The 15,558-nt window shown below is 32.8% G+C and overlaps 1 protein-coding gene across 1 annotated transcript; it reads right to left on the reverse strand.

The window, feature by feature from the left end:
• Positions 1 to 524: 524 nt before the first annotated feature.
• Positions 525 to 4,396, reverse strand: LOC139488402 (uncharacterized). The gene is made up of 2 exons (XM_071273959.1): positions 1,983 to 4,396; positions 525 to 1,186 (listed from the first exon to the last, which is right to left on the reverse strand). The coding sequence occupies exon 1, from the start codon at positions 4,220 to 4,222 to the stop codon at positions 2,921 to 2,923; it is 1,302 nt and encodes a 433-aa protein (XP_071130060.1). The 5' UTR covers positions 4,223 to 4,396; the 3' UTR covers positions 525 to 1,186; positions 1,983 to 2,920.
• Between the last annotated feature and the right edge of the window lie 11,162 nt (positions 4,397 to 15,558).

Genomic DNA, 15,558 nt, shown 5'->3' on the forward strand with positions numbered 1-15,558 from the left:
TACCGATTTTAGTTGAAATGATCGGACATTTTTTGAGGGGGAACTCACTTTTGTCCAATGACTGTAAGCGTCATATATCTTGAATTAATATTGAAAACGGACTAAAATTCTTTAGTTGTAGTAAATATCGATATAAAAATATCTCCAAAATTCACCATCCATAATAATTATTTTTAAAATGTTTATTTGGCATGCCATACTCGATAAAAGTGCGGACGTGAAAGAAAGCACTCTTCTCGGTTTACGATACACTTACGATGATACACACGACGTAACTTGCGATCAACTTAGTAGTTCTTTACGATGCCTTTGTGAAACACACGTAACGGGAACGTAGAACCACACGTAAACCGATCGTAAACTGATACGATCATCGTAAGTTAAGAAGGCTTTGTGAAACGGTGGCCTGGTTATCCCCAATACTAGCGATAACAATGAAAATTCAAAAAATATCCAAATATACCAATATTATACATCATTTAAACGGGAATTTCAAGAGAAATACAATGCAAAAAGAATTTAATAATAAAAAAGTTATACTCAAAAACGTTTTTCAGAATTTAAAGTGTTTTCTGTCGGCTATGACGGAATCCATCAACATGGAGTATGACATAGTTTTGACAGGATAATTCATCCCAAAGGTCCTTCTGGTTGGTTGCTTTGATAGAATATCTCATTACTATCACTCATAGTACTGAATTAACAATATCTCACAGTTTTAAATAAAGGCAACAGTAGTATACCGCTGTTCAAAACTCATAAATCCATGGACAAAAAACAAAATCGGGGTAACAAACTAAAACCGAGGGAAACGCATTAAATATAAGAGGAGAACAACGACATAACACCGAAACGTAACACACACAGAAACGGACCAAGTATCAGACAAAACACCACAAGAATAACAAAAGATCGAAAGTGAAAAAAGTACAAAGTTGTACAGCACTGAAGATCAAAAGTTGAAAAGGTTTCGCCAAATACGACATTGTGTTTATGCCCGGGATAAGAACATTCTTATTATATAGAACAATTCATGCTATTGCAAACAGTAAATTTTATCAAATGAATATGAAAATTAAATGATGATTTCAATGTCTCCCCTGCGATAGTCCTCTATAAGTCGGTATGTATAAATGGCATGGTCTCCTTCAAACTTGACATTAAACCATTGTGAATAAGCTGGCACCTGAAAAGGACAATTCAACATTAAACAAGGCTTAACTTTCAATTTCTCAAATAGTGAATAAAAGTAAATAGAGTCCAATATAATCTGGGAAATATTTTCAAAACAATTTATGATGCAGAAATTTAGTCCCCCCCCCCCCCTTTTTTTTTTCATTCATACATTAATTTTTTATTTTTTTTAAATATCGACTTTCCTGACATAAACTCCATATCTGTTATCTTTTCATTCATATTATAAACTGGTTAATCAATTATTGGAAAATTTATGTCACATTGCCTATATTTGTCTTGATTATCAAAGTTTGAGTACCGGTATTCCATAAACTGCCCTATTAATTTTTAAATATATTTATCGTGACTAAAATTTTGTAAGTAAAATTCAATTAAGATTCAATAACTGTTCTTATGTTGTACTGTGATACCACTGTCCCAGGTTAGGGGGAGGGTTGGGATCCCGCTAACATGTTTAACCCCGCCACATTATTTATGTATGTGCCTGTCCCAAGTCAGGAGCCTGTAATTCAGTCGTTGTCGATTGTTTATGTGTTACATATTTGTTTTTCGTTCATTTTTTTACATAAATAAGGCCGTTAGTTTTCTCGCTTGAATTGTTTTACATTGTCTTATCGGGGCCTTTTATAGCTGACTATATGCGGTATGGGCTTTGCTTATTGTTGAAGGCCGTACGGTGACCTATAATTGTTAATGTTTGTGTCATTTTGGTGTTTTGTGGATAGTTGTCTCATTAACAATCAAACCACATCTTCTTTTTTAAATGGTATAGTAATTGTGTGTACCGTTGATATTACATGTCCTGTCCATGAAGTCTTCACCGACCCATCTGTCCCTTCAAAATACATCTTAATTGCCTTTCCCACTAAGATGGGAACATCCCCCTCCTCTTGATTGTCCACAGTACTGGAAGTTATTGTAAAAGCATGCTCTACTAGTTTTTTGACATTACAAGTTAGCTCTTCTACTATAAGATTTACACGTCGTTTACATGTACCTATCACCTTTGTAAAATTAAACACATCTTTTTCCTTGGGTTTTTGCATAAGAACATGTCTTCTTAAATTCAGTTGGGCTTTTAACGCTTCTATTTTATCCTTGTTGCCTTTGCTGATTGTCCCAATATTTAAATCTACTTGTGCATCTGTTTGCCACAATCCCTAATCTCAGATTGCACTGGTAAACCCTTCTAACTTTTTAATTCTTGCTCTTTCTGTTTCCTCTCCTTTCTTCATTTTCTCTTCCAAATTTGCTCTCCGACACCTTTCTATCTCAAGAAGACGGTTCTTAAACTTTTGACGTGTTGACTTGACATCTTTTCTTGCTTTACTTAACAACAATGACTTTTCTTGATCATTTTTGCCATTAAGCCAATCATCAGTTTTATTGTGAACAAACATAATATATGCTTCGCTTGCGATTAAGGATATATTGGGTTTCTCTTTAAGGATTCTGTCCAAGTGACCAAAAATGGTTTCAGAAAATTTATTATGTTTTGAAGCACTTGATAAATTTTCCCGTAATTCCTGATTGTTCATCTCAATTTCCCATTTCCTCCAGTAAGATAGTCTGAAAATAATCGTTTTAACAGATTGCATATACCAGGCAAAATCACTCGTAAAATCACGCTAACTGTATCATCATAATCAGATGGATCAATCAAAGAAGTGAAGATACTGTCTTTGGCCAAACTCTCCCTATTACAAAAAGACAACAAAGTTATTCAAGACATAAAATTTTCAATGTCATCAATTGATGATTCTATATACTCGATTATTTCTTTGTAGTAAACGGAAATATCAAGAATGTGAATTGTTTTGTCTTCAATTACCTGCCATAAGGGAACTGTGATGAGATACGCAATCAAACCAAGGGCCTTGCATCCTGCTACAAACACATTATTATTGACATCAAACTTCACCGATTTCAGCAATCTATTACTGTCATTTGACTGTAAAAATTCTTTAATTTTGGAACTGAGAAAGTACACACCAGCTGCATTAGTGAATAAAATATTAAAGCGGTTGCCCCTAAATCGGTCGATTGGGATGCTATGTATACCATTTTCCTTTAAAAATGGTTTGACAAAAACAATAAATTGACCGTAAACTCCATTTTTTTCATATCCTCCACAGCTAAAAGCTTTCGATACAGTTCTTATGAGTCGAAGACATCCAGGTTCACTTGCTTTCTTAAATGTCGCATCATAAATTGGTGGACTATTTTCAAATAATCCTCCGTCTGCTTCCAGAAGACATGCTGTTGAAGTCTCTGCCGCATGAACAAGAACATGTAAACTGCAAAAGAAATTGTTAAGTTTGGTAACTGATGATTTTTCATTGTCACTCATCTGACCCCATGATTCACCTAACTGATCTTGTAATATTTCAGCCCTATACTCTTCCAATAATTCATTGAATTTAATTTGAGTTGATGCCCTGTCTGACATAGTAGAAACAATTTTTAGCAATACTTTTTTGCCAGCTTCATGGTCACAAACTTCACTTACTTCACTTATGTCTTGAAGAATTTCTTGGAATGTTTTTAGAGTGTCCTTTGCCCCTTTGGTCAAGATGTTTCTTAAACCTAATACCCATAATCTCCCTTCATTGTCAGACACATGATAACCTTCAAATTTTGTTCCATATTTTGATGTCTCGTCGCTAAGTAAACAAGTAGAATTTTTTTGACTTAATTCTTCAGCTAACTGTGTTTGGGCGAGAATAAGTCTCTGAACATTCATATTGTTAACAGTAGAGACAGATGGCAACTTATTTGGCCTCATACCAACAAGCTTCAACACTGTAGTAATAACCGGACCAACACGACTAGTAGTCACATTGTTATTTAACAACTGGTAAACACATTCTTGTGCTTCTTTTGTGTATTTTCTGGATTGTTCATCATACAATTTGATCGGTTTGCCTATATCATCAGATATTAAAAGTCTTAAATATTCATTGTCCTCTCTTTCATCTTTGAACTTTTCCCTAAGAGAAGATAATTCATTTTGTAAACTAGCCATCTGAGCTATTAATTCATTATTCTGAATCTTCAGATTATCTAACTTGGCAATGCTTTTATCACTTACTTTTTGGAGATATACATTTTGTGACCTTATACGTTTCAACACAGTTCTTTGGCTTGTTATTCTATTATTTAAATTAAAAACAGTTTTCTGAAGGGAACAAAGCTCTGTCCTTTTCAATTTCAGTTTATATTTTGTAGTGCATCTTTTCTTTAATGACAAATTTAACACATTATTTTCAATTTTCAACTTTTCTTCCTTTTTTAAAGAATCATTTAGATATTTGCCTAAATCAAGAACAACATTCACAGCACATCGTTTCTCTTCATCAAGGATATCAAGGCATTTATCGTATTTCCTTTTTTGTGTGACTTGTACATGTCCACTTTTAAAATTTGGACAAGTGTATTCGGTAGACAAAAAGCTATCATTTTTTTGGGGAAAATCTGGTCTTGACTTAGATTTATTTAAAAGTTTTTTTTTTTTTTCAAAATCGCATTTACTGAATTTAAAATTGAAGATCTCGCCGAACTTTTATCTGAAATTATTGAAGTTAGCCACTGAACACATGACGATTTCCCTTCAGTATTGACATGGTAGATTATATCCTGTATTGTAGTGACATGTGACATTGTTTTATATGGGAATATTTATACATAGGTAACTAGAGTTTGAACACATTTGCTATTTTGATTTTCTTCTTTATCTAAATTGCAAAGGCATTTGGAATCTGTTGACCTGCACACCTTTATTAGGTCTATAATTTCCGGAATTAATAGTTTGAGTTAATATATCTTGGGGAAAACCTTCTCCAAGTGAATCACATGCTAATGTTGCTTCTTGTATAAAAGAAGTGTTTTCCACTAGTTCTTCAGTATAAATTTTCTCATAATATACGTTGTCTTCAGAAAAATGGTGTGATAGAATTGTTTGAGTGCTATTAGTGTGATGAATGTTAGTATGGCTTTGATCAGACAAATTTCTATTGCTGGATATACTATGAAGCTGTAAATAAAACCAAACCACCATATAGTACAACTACATAGGGCCATCCTTAATAAAAAGTTTAGTTTGCTGTCTATCGACTTTTAGTTTTGGATGTGGGTAGGTAGACAAGAGAACTATTTTTCTGAGAGATGTTAAAGTGTCTTAAGCTCAAAAGGAAATGTACTGAAAAAAAGAAACGGTTTTTTTTTATTAGGTAGGTCTGAATAAGTCGATTGAGAGCAAACATTTAACATTTTTCTAAGGTTGGCCAAGAGTATATATGAGGGGGAAAGGGGGTTCCTGAGTCATGAAAATAGGTTTTTTATCATGTCTAGCTGAAAAGTATTAGGAATTTTCTCACTTGCGCCATATTTTTTTTAAATGATCATGATAACGTTAAATAATGTTTAAATCATATAAAAGGGAAAATTTCGACAAATCATGATTCATAAGACTTATTGTATCACAGTTCACCGTAAATAAAAGCATTAAACAACAATTCACAAGAAATAAAAAAAGAACCAGCCAATCATGTGTCAAGAAAAAAACCTTTCCTCCTTCATATATGTGCAAGCAAAGGTTTAGAGATAAAGCAATCATATTTCAAATTTCAATAGCAATAGATGTACTGTAAATTCAGAAATTATGGCGATGTTCTTGTTATTGCAAGAAAAGTGACAAGGTTATAATCGCAATTGTTTATACTGGCATTTTGACATTTATTATATAAATTGAACAAAAATTTAAATCGCATAATAGTCAAAAATGACAAAATCGCAGTAATAAATGCACTCAATCATTTCTGATTTTACAGTACATAGAAGGTAGTGAATAACAGACTATAATTAGCATGATTAGTGAATATTGAATATGAATGTGCAGACTAATTAGCATGATTAGTGAATTTGAATATCATGAATGTGCAGACTATAATTAGCATGATTAGTGAATATTTAATATGAATGTGCAGACTATAATTAGCATGATTATTGAATATTAAATATGAATGTGCAGACTATAATAAGCATGATTAGTGAATATTAAATATAAATGTGCAGACTAAAATTAAACCCCAAAAAAGTATGCCTGTTTAATGCTGTACTCCTACCATCCCTAATTTTTACCCCCTACCCTGAACTTTTTCATTTAGCACTGTTAAAGTCACAAAATTGTTCCCATAGACTAAAGTAGAATAATAAAAATTTTAAAAACCAAAACCTTTCGTACCCTTTCTTTTCAGCAAGGTACAGTAAACACACATACTTTTTTTATTTATTAATAAATCTCCTCAATATATATATTTTGAACTTTCATTTGAACGTGTCCTACTTTTGCATAATTATGCAATTAATGATTTTTCTTAATTATAGATGTATCCCATGTTGCTTCGGTATTCGTTTGCTGTTGTTCTCAATAAAAAGTTAGCTTCATGTACATGAAAATAACATGAAATAATTTGTATGTTAAAGCATAAATGTGAGCTTAATTTGCTCTTTTACATGGATCAGTTTTTTATGGAATATTTTGTTTAAATATTCTATTAAATGGTCAGTTTTAACTTTTGAAATTGAAATTATCAGCTTCTTACATTAGGTGAACTTTTACTGGAACCACTGGCACTGTTTACAGGAGCAGGCAAGCGTTTAACTTTACAGGTACCACTAAAAATGGAATCTAGTAGTACTGTCAGATTGATGTGAAACTGGCTTGTATCAGTACAACTTGTCATACTTAAGCTGATGGCCGAGTATATATATACCAATTCAATCGCACACTGATAATTAGTTTTAAACATATTTATTTATAGTGGATTGGGAAACAAGTTATAGCAACCTATATTAATCCCGTTCCACTTAGCGGCATTAACCTGCTCTTTTTCAAAATCTACAAGGGTGTCTTTTTACGTGCAAGAGATAGGGCTCTCTCTTAACACGGGTAATTATGTGAAGCAAATTTCTGAAATCTCATACTAAAATTGTAGTGAAGACAGACGGATGGACAAGGCACCCCTTAATAAAAATAAGTAAAACATTTCAAGAAGATACATATAAATTATGTTAGTCTATCTAATACCTTATTTTTTGCTATGCGATTTTTTCAGAGGTTTTATGACTTGGTGAACACGAAACATATATAAAAAATATGTAAATCGTAAATTTCAAATTGTTATTAGTACACCTATGTTCTGTCAAACCTCTACGATGTATTTTTATTACTTTTACAAATGAATTAAAATTTGACCTATTTACCTTGGCCAGATAGCGACACCAAATATGGCGGATCTATTGTCATCGCTACCAATAACTTGAAATAGTTTTCCTCTCCATGACATTTTAGCACCAGAAAGAACAGAAAAAATGAAAGATAAACATTGTGTCTCTCATGCATTATGTTGGTATGGTCAATTTTCAATTACATGTTTATTCAAGTGATTAAAACTGAAACAGTTAAATAAATATCTTTAATAAAGGTAGATTATACACTGAGTCTAAAGTCCTGCAAAAATGTTTAGTCTCGATTGTATCTAATATCCGATACGGTGACGGACCACCAACAAACAAATAAAATGTTAGATAAATCTGTTTATGTATTTGATTTGCTAAATATATGTGTATTACATTGAAGAAGATAAATAGATATTACTACTTTCAAAAGTAAGATGTATTTTTTTTTTACAATCGTTGTTGATTAAAAGAGAAATAGGTGAAAATGCACATAGAAATTATGACTATAATTAATTAACCTCTTAGTTACCTCGAATTTGTTTAATTCTACATAAAATTAGGCACATTATACGGAAAAAATGAATATGCAGGATTCGCCACTTCGAGGACCTCAATTGTTGTATTTCTATGCATGGAAAAAGGGTCATGTCAATGAAGAAAAAGTAAAATAACAGAAATACGGAACTCAAAAGAAAGTTCAAATTCATCCGTCGTGATGCTTTTGTTAATACAAATATAGTAACAGGTAGGTCTCATTCGTGAAAAAGGAACATGATTGTAGTAACGGTATCATCTGTGAAATGGATATTCAACAACGCTCAACAAGCTTGTGATGGCGCCAGTAAAATTCACGAATAGATTAGTACACCTACACCATTTGAAACTCTTGGTTAAATAGCTTCTTCGTGAGCAGCAACCCTCTATCAAGGAAATCATGTTAGGAAATATAAACCCGGGAATATCGTATCAATTTGTATGCAGGAGCTGCTGGAATGTTTCAACATAGAAATGAAAGTTCACAATTGATAATCTGAAATCTTCTCTTTTGTCATAAATTTTTGATTTCAACTGACTCTGATTGTCAATTTCTTGATGTAAGTCAAGATATGAGGCAGACGTAACTTGTCTATTATCTCAAGTTCGATGGGATAAATGCTTCAACACAGTCACCAAATTTGGAATGACCCGTAGACGGTTCAACAACGTAAGTTGATCTTTGAATACTAGTATGTTTTATTGGTAAAGCACTGATTTTGTTCTCAGTAAATTAAAACCATACTAATTCCATTGGATGTAAGCTGGGTACTGAACAGATATATCATGTTATTGAAAGAGTATTTGCGAAAAATAGCTATTAAGGGGAAATTTCCCCGAGACGCCAGGCTCGACATATTACACCGAATAGATTTTGATTAAAACCCTCTATATTTAGGTGAAGGGTAAAAAAAAATTACTAGTAAGCTGTAATCCAGAAACATGTTTGTGCATAATTTTAAGGATAAGATAAGATAAATAATAGTTTATTAAAGTATCACATATTGATCTACATTAAAATACATAAAAACGTTAACATCTTAAAAAAAAGGATCAATACCCAGCCTATAAAGACTTACGAGACACTGTATATACAAATAAAAGCTATAACAGTTATTCTGAAGGAAAATGTTTTTATAAAAAGGCATAGTCATGCATTACATGATTTAAAACTCATTAAATATGTACACACAATTATAAAATATCTATTCATGAATGCTTCAAAAAAATAATATAGAACTTACAAATAAAAATCAACAATAAATACAAAAGAAGTATAATTACAGTTTAGTTCGCTTAAAAACGCCACTAGGGTAAAGGTTAAAAAAAAAGAAGAAAAAAAAAGTAGAGACTATCAAAGTATTGCAGGAATTTTACATTAAAATGCTTTATGTAACGTCATATCCGAATGATTTTTCGGAAAGAGACTTCCGAGGGTAAAGGAATATTCAAAATGGCAATTACCACGGCAAAGAGGAAAGTTTGATGCATATCCACGGGAAGTGGCGAAAAAACATGCAAATTCGATGGACATGATAAAATATGTTAGAATATGCGGGAAAAATACACTCACTACATGTAAACAACCACTTATCATACGGTATTCTTGTATAAGGTGTAATTATGATTAATATTTAATGTCTCAGATTACATGTTTTTTTTATTGTTTGTTTTTCGGCCTGAAAGTAGGTGCGGGTACTCTCAGATCTATACTTTGTGTCTTTTTGTATTGTTGGGGATTTATAAAGTTTCGTCTATAAATTAAATGTGTTTAGTTTGTTCTTGGGATGTGCCGTTACACCACTGGCGCAGGTTATATAGAGGGTTGGTGCCCTTTGTATGTGTCTGTCCCAAATGCGCATTTAATTCAGTAGTTGTCTTTTGTTGCTTTACATCATATTTTTTACATTTGTTATTTCGGGGCTTGTTTAAGTCAACTGTACGGTATAGGTTTGCTCATTGTTGAACACCTTACGTGACCTATAGTTGTTAAGATCTATGTCAGTTGGTATCTGGTGGAGAGTTGTCGCATTGGTAATCATCTTATAATGTTTTAAGCTAATTATATTGTAGTTATGACGATAACATCTATATATACTTTTAAAAGAATAAATATCTGGTGAAGACTTATATGGTTATTTGCTATATGTATCTGCATGTATCAAATAGGTGAATAGTATATACTGTAACGGTTTTCATTTTCACAGAAATGTCTCGACAATGTTTATCATTGCGTTCCAGTAGTCTTCAATATTTCTGTTACCAGCTCTGTAAGTGCCCTGCAATCGATCAATCCTCGATTGTAAACATCTGTACTTCAGCCTACGGGGAGGAGAATTTTCTACACGATCACTAGCCTGTATCAGGGAAACCGATCTGCTTTCTTCTTCCTTCACCTTTTTGATGAAATACCAAATATTTGGGGTTTTCCTCCCTATGGTTGTGTTCCATCTTTGCTTAAACCCTAAAAAGAAGAATAAAAAACAAATTATAATTCTTTGTGTTAATGTACATGAATACCGATATAGTGGTTGGTCATAAGATAGATACAGATTTCATATTACTCAATTTTACTGAATGTTTACATATGTAAACAATTAAGTGCAAATAGTTAATTTTCCAAAACCAATTTATGTGGTGCTCAGGTATTTCACGCGAAATACGTTTTCTGCTAAGATTGAGATTGAATTTTAGGAAACAAAAGCCGTCCGTTTACACATGTGTTCAAAGCATTTCTAAAACGCAAAACTATGCGTATTAGTTTCTTTTAGAACCTGCAGATTAACAATGAAGGTTAAATGATGCTCGCTGGTGGTGACCTTTTGTCCGATTTTTTTCGAAATCTTTGTTTTTTTCCATCCCAGTGCCATTAATATTTTGCCTGCTAACTTTGTTTTTTTTTAATTTTGATAATTTTAATACACTATTTAAAAAGAAATCTTATTTTTTAAATCTTATAAACTCATGGTTATTCTGCCATAGGTTTGGAAATTATCATAGGTATATGCATTAACAATCTTGAGATAAATAGATTTCAAATTACCAGTTGAATTTTCAAGTGATGATATTTAATGAATGGCTATTATTAGACATGTTACGAAAAGGTATATTCTCGACGCTGAGGTTGACAAATTACACTTTAAAATTGGGGACGGTGTCAAAACATTGATTCTAGATTTAAACAGGTAACATTTGAATCCTGTGCGTCTTGGGCCGTGTTCACACCAAACGCCATGTACAGTAAACTTGTTTACAATTAGTTTAACGTACTGGACATTGGTTTCACATTAAATTTGTTCACATCTATACACCTTGTTTAATTACCTGTACATAAGATTTGTTCACACTTGTAAACTCTATGTCATTTAAATGTTCATTACGTAGAACCGAATGCAAAGTTTTCGGACAACTTTTCTAGCAGTAAGGGAACGACCATTTGACTTCAAATGGGGGTGGGGGTATCGATGGAAATATTCCGAACCCCAATTGGATAAAAAAAAAAAGGTCCTACAGATGATACAAATATATTCTAAATCAAGAGTTTCCCCATACATTATAGTGTTAAATGTTGAAAAAAAATTGATTACCAGCATCGAAAAAAAAACCGGAATAAAACGTTTGAGCGGAAAAATTTCTGGCTAAGATAAATTAACAAAATACCCCCCCCCCTTTTTTTTTTAAGTTAAGTGGTTGCTTCTTTATGAAAGCCATTTTGATGATTTGCAGTAGTTTAAAAATAATAAAGATGTCTCGATTAAGCATTAGAAAACGTAGGCTGCAGCAGCGTGCTTACAGGCGAAGAATATGTATTTTTATTCTCATAAAGCCAATTATGCATTACATCGGTACAGAGATGGAAGGAGACGAAGGAATGATTATATTAGGGATCACTATGTTCCTATCTTTTTTGTTTGTTTCAAATGGTATATTTCTTCTCCAAGGAGTATTTGGCAAAGGGAGGGGTAATGGTTTTTTTTTTAGTTTTAAGGGTAATTTAACGGATCCGAGATACATGTACTAGACAAACAATACATTTACCTCACACTTTTTAAGTAATGCATTTATGAGTGAATGGTTGTTTGAGTTAAGACCAGTGGCAAACATTTTTGTGCAAGTCAAGTCGATTCGGATAGACCTTAATTTTCAAATGAATTGTGTGTTCGGCAATGATGCTGCTTTGAGTCTTGATAAGGGCTTAATAAAGCTACGTTAAGTTTTAAAAAAAAACAAATAAATATATCAAGTTTAGACAAATATTTCTGTAAAGATCTTTATTAATAATTGTTATAAATATCAATTTTATTCAAAAAATGTTTCTTTTTTAAATATACACGGTGAAACTAATGTTTTAAATGCCTAGTTTTGTGTACACTTAATCTACACAAGGCCTACATCGAGTATCGACTGCATGTAGACAAAACATGTTTTACACTACATGTACACATTGTATTTTATCAATGGGAACGTAATTTTGTTTAGTTTACGTGTGAGTTACACTTACACTACACCGAGTTTAAGTCAATGTGAACACGGCCTTGGTTAATTCAAATCACATTTATCTAGAACATCATTATGTAACATCCTATATGACAATTGCTTTTGTAATATCATAAGACATAAAAGGTGTATGCGTGCCGGATTGGGTGGGCTAGAAAAAGGGGGGCTGAGAGTTATACAAGTTCATTCGATTCTAGTTAGATTGATAATTAATACATAGTAAGCACGTTAGATATAAGTTTTATTGTTGTATTACAGTTCCTGAAAAAGTTAAATCTGTCGCTCCACTAATCCCGCACAAAACTCTACAGTCTGGTTGGGTTTTTTTTCTTTCGGGTGTCTCCATATGCTTCCAATGACTCTGAAAGTTGTTAAGCGTCTTATAGCGTGTTCGACACATACCCGCCACTCTGATATACGCAAATTCATATATTTACATTTCCTTCTTTCTGCTCGTGGTTTAAGTTTTTAGTTGATGGCATCTGTAAGGGGTAACGAGGAACGATCGACATGGATAAATTTTATCCGCTAAGATGACAAAATTCTAGGGGAAATCTAACTGTAAACCTGGTCCAATTAAAGACAATAGATTATACTGTTGGGAATCATTTTGGTGTCCTAGGAAACAACTTCAAATAAATCTTATATAATTTCTGTTGTCCTAAACAACCTGTGTATGAATGCAATGTCTGCATAAGGTGTTGTTAAGGTGTAAATGCAGTTATTATGCAATTCTTTTGAAACTCTGTCAGGCGCGTAGCTCCCTATACGCCAACACGCAGTTGCGTGCACATCAATTCGGCATGCCAAAAAAAAATTGCAAAATAAAAATTTATAAATTAAAAATTTAAAGGATACACTTACGAGTATTCAATTGATGTAATGTCATTAAATAGCGGCATTTGGTTTCAAAATTAAAGTTTTATTGCAGATGACAAAAACGGACAGTAACTTGAATCTATTACAAGATTATAATTTGTTATACTCTTGTAGTTTCGGAGAACATTTTACAGAGTACGGTTTATCTGTTTGGAATGCGATATACCAATCGGCCATTAGATTTATCAGAACCCTTCGATATCGTTAAATATACCGATGCGATGTGACTACCAAAGCCAATCACCCTGCAAACACGCAAAAATAGTCTTGGAAAGTCTCATTATATTTTGCGTCCATAGACCACATGATAATTTACGAGTAATATCTTTAATTATTATTCTTTAATATTGTTAAAAGTAGTATAACACTATAAAACGTAGCATAACACCATAAAAAGTCTTTTTCTCGGGATATATCAGTTTGTTTTGGGGATATAATGTTTTTCTTGTATTTCTCGGGAAATCGTGGAACCGGAAAATTATTGTTTGGTTTTTCGAGTTTTGGCCATAAGACGGTTAATATTGAGAAGCTACATGTACATAGGTACATGATAATTTATGGAACTGGAGTCGCGTCTGCATGATATCAGTCAGAAAAATCACTGCTTTGTGCATAACTGCTTCCTCGTGTTGTAGGAAATACAAAAAACAACAAAACGCAGCATTGTTTGAGACATACGAAACTGACTTGTCATGTAATTTTGACAAATTCAATCGGAAGGTCGCTCGATGGCGAACACGCTTGACTGATTACATCTCGCGGGTGCTACCGCAGAGAGATCGTTCAATGTACTACGTCTGTTGAAAACATGATTTTTTACGATTAACAACGAACAACGACGGTTTAGCATCGCTAGCATTGCTGCATATTCATCGGGATTTTTGTGTGAATATTGACAAAGTAAAAAAGAAGTTCGTTTCTGCTAAGACCCGAAGGGCAGATTTTGGATAATTTTTAGTAAATTCCATAACACAAAAATGTGTTGTTTATGTATTCAATAAACCATGCTTTATTCTATTTAGATGTTCTATTCAGAAGATTTTTCAATAGTTTTGCATTCATGAATTATGTATAAGTCCTTTGTACATGTAGCTTCTCAATTAACCGGCCAAAACCCGAAATACAAACTATTTTCTGCATAAAAGGGTCCCAAAATTTTTCGCCTCGCTTCGCTCGGCGGTAAATGCTTGCACATCGTTTCTTTCTAGCTACGCCCCTGTCTGTAGGGATGTTCAACCGGTTAGTAGTGAGTCATATTTTAATCAATCAATCAAAAAACCCTTATAAGGAAACAACAATTTGAGTTGAAACTGTTTAATTTAAGATAAACTTGAAAGGAAATAAAGGAAGAAAATACATGTCTTCGATGCTATGTGGCCGGGAGTAAATTTTCTAAAACTAAAATTGAATTAAAATCGTGTTTTATGTGTTTTAAAACAGACCCCGTTAGATAAAAATTTAGGCGGCAAACAACTGGATCAAAATACATACACTCCTTTGTTTGCTTTTCGTAACTATATAGAAATGACCGTTATATACATATATAATCACGAGTAAGTATAAAACAAATTAGATAAAAAAAAGTAGATATAGGAAGATGTGGTATGAGTGCCAATGAGACAACTCTCCATTCATGTAACACTTTATAAAATTACACAATTATAGGTCAAAGTACCGCCTTCAACGCGGAGCCTTGGCTCACACCGAATAGCAAGCTATACAGGGCCCAAAAATTACTAGTGGTTAGCTATTAAAAATTAAGATTATTGGCAAGGTCTATTAAGAGCTCGCCGAAGAATTCACACACGTACATGTATGTACCCCGTGTCTCCGTTGCCCGCACATCTACTGCATTTACATGACCCCCTCCTCCTCCCATTTTTTTTGCATTATAGTTTCTTAAAAATATTATGGCATTCTTTAATATCTATTTTTTATATTTTTGTTATGGTATAAATGTTATCGAATAGTCGTTCCATACGGAATTGCCTCCAAAAGGATCAATGCAGTTTTTTAATCATATTCAATGTTAATCTTTTTGTGTTTTGACACAGTCCTCACATTTAAATTGTAATTTATCAACCTCAGCGTCGTGAATATACCTTTTCGTAACATGTCTATTTATTTTGAGTTTATTGAACCATAAAATTAATTTTTGACTCTTCACATTGAATAATCCGCGAAGCGGATTAATTAAAATGTGAAGAGTCA

This window comes from Mytilus edulis, chromosome 9 (genome assembly GCF_963676685.1).
Source record: "Mytilus edulis chromosome 9, xbMytEdul2.2, whole genome shotgun sequence".
In the NCBI taxonomy this organism is placed as follows: Eukaryota; Metazoa; Mollusca; class Bivalvia; order Mytilida; family Mytilidae; genus Mytilus; species Mytilus edulis.

Bases quoted from the DNA above. Each gene is read 5' to 3' on its own strand.
- LOC139488402 (XM_071273959.1), bottom strand. From the start codon at position 4,222: ATGGCTAGTTTACAAAATGAATTATCTTCTCTTAGGGAAAAGTTCAAA.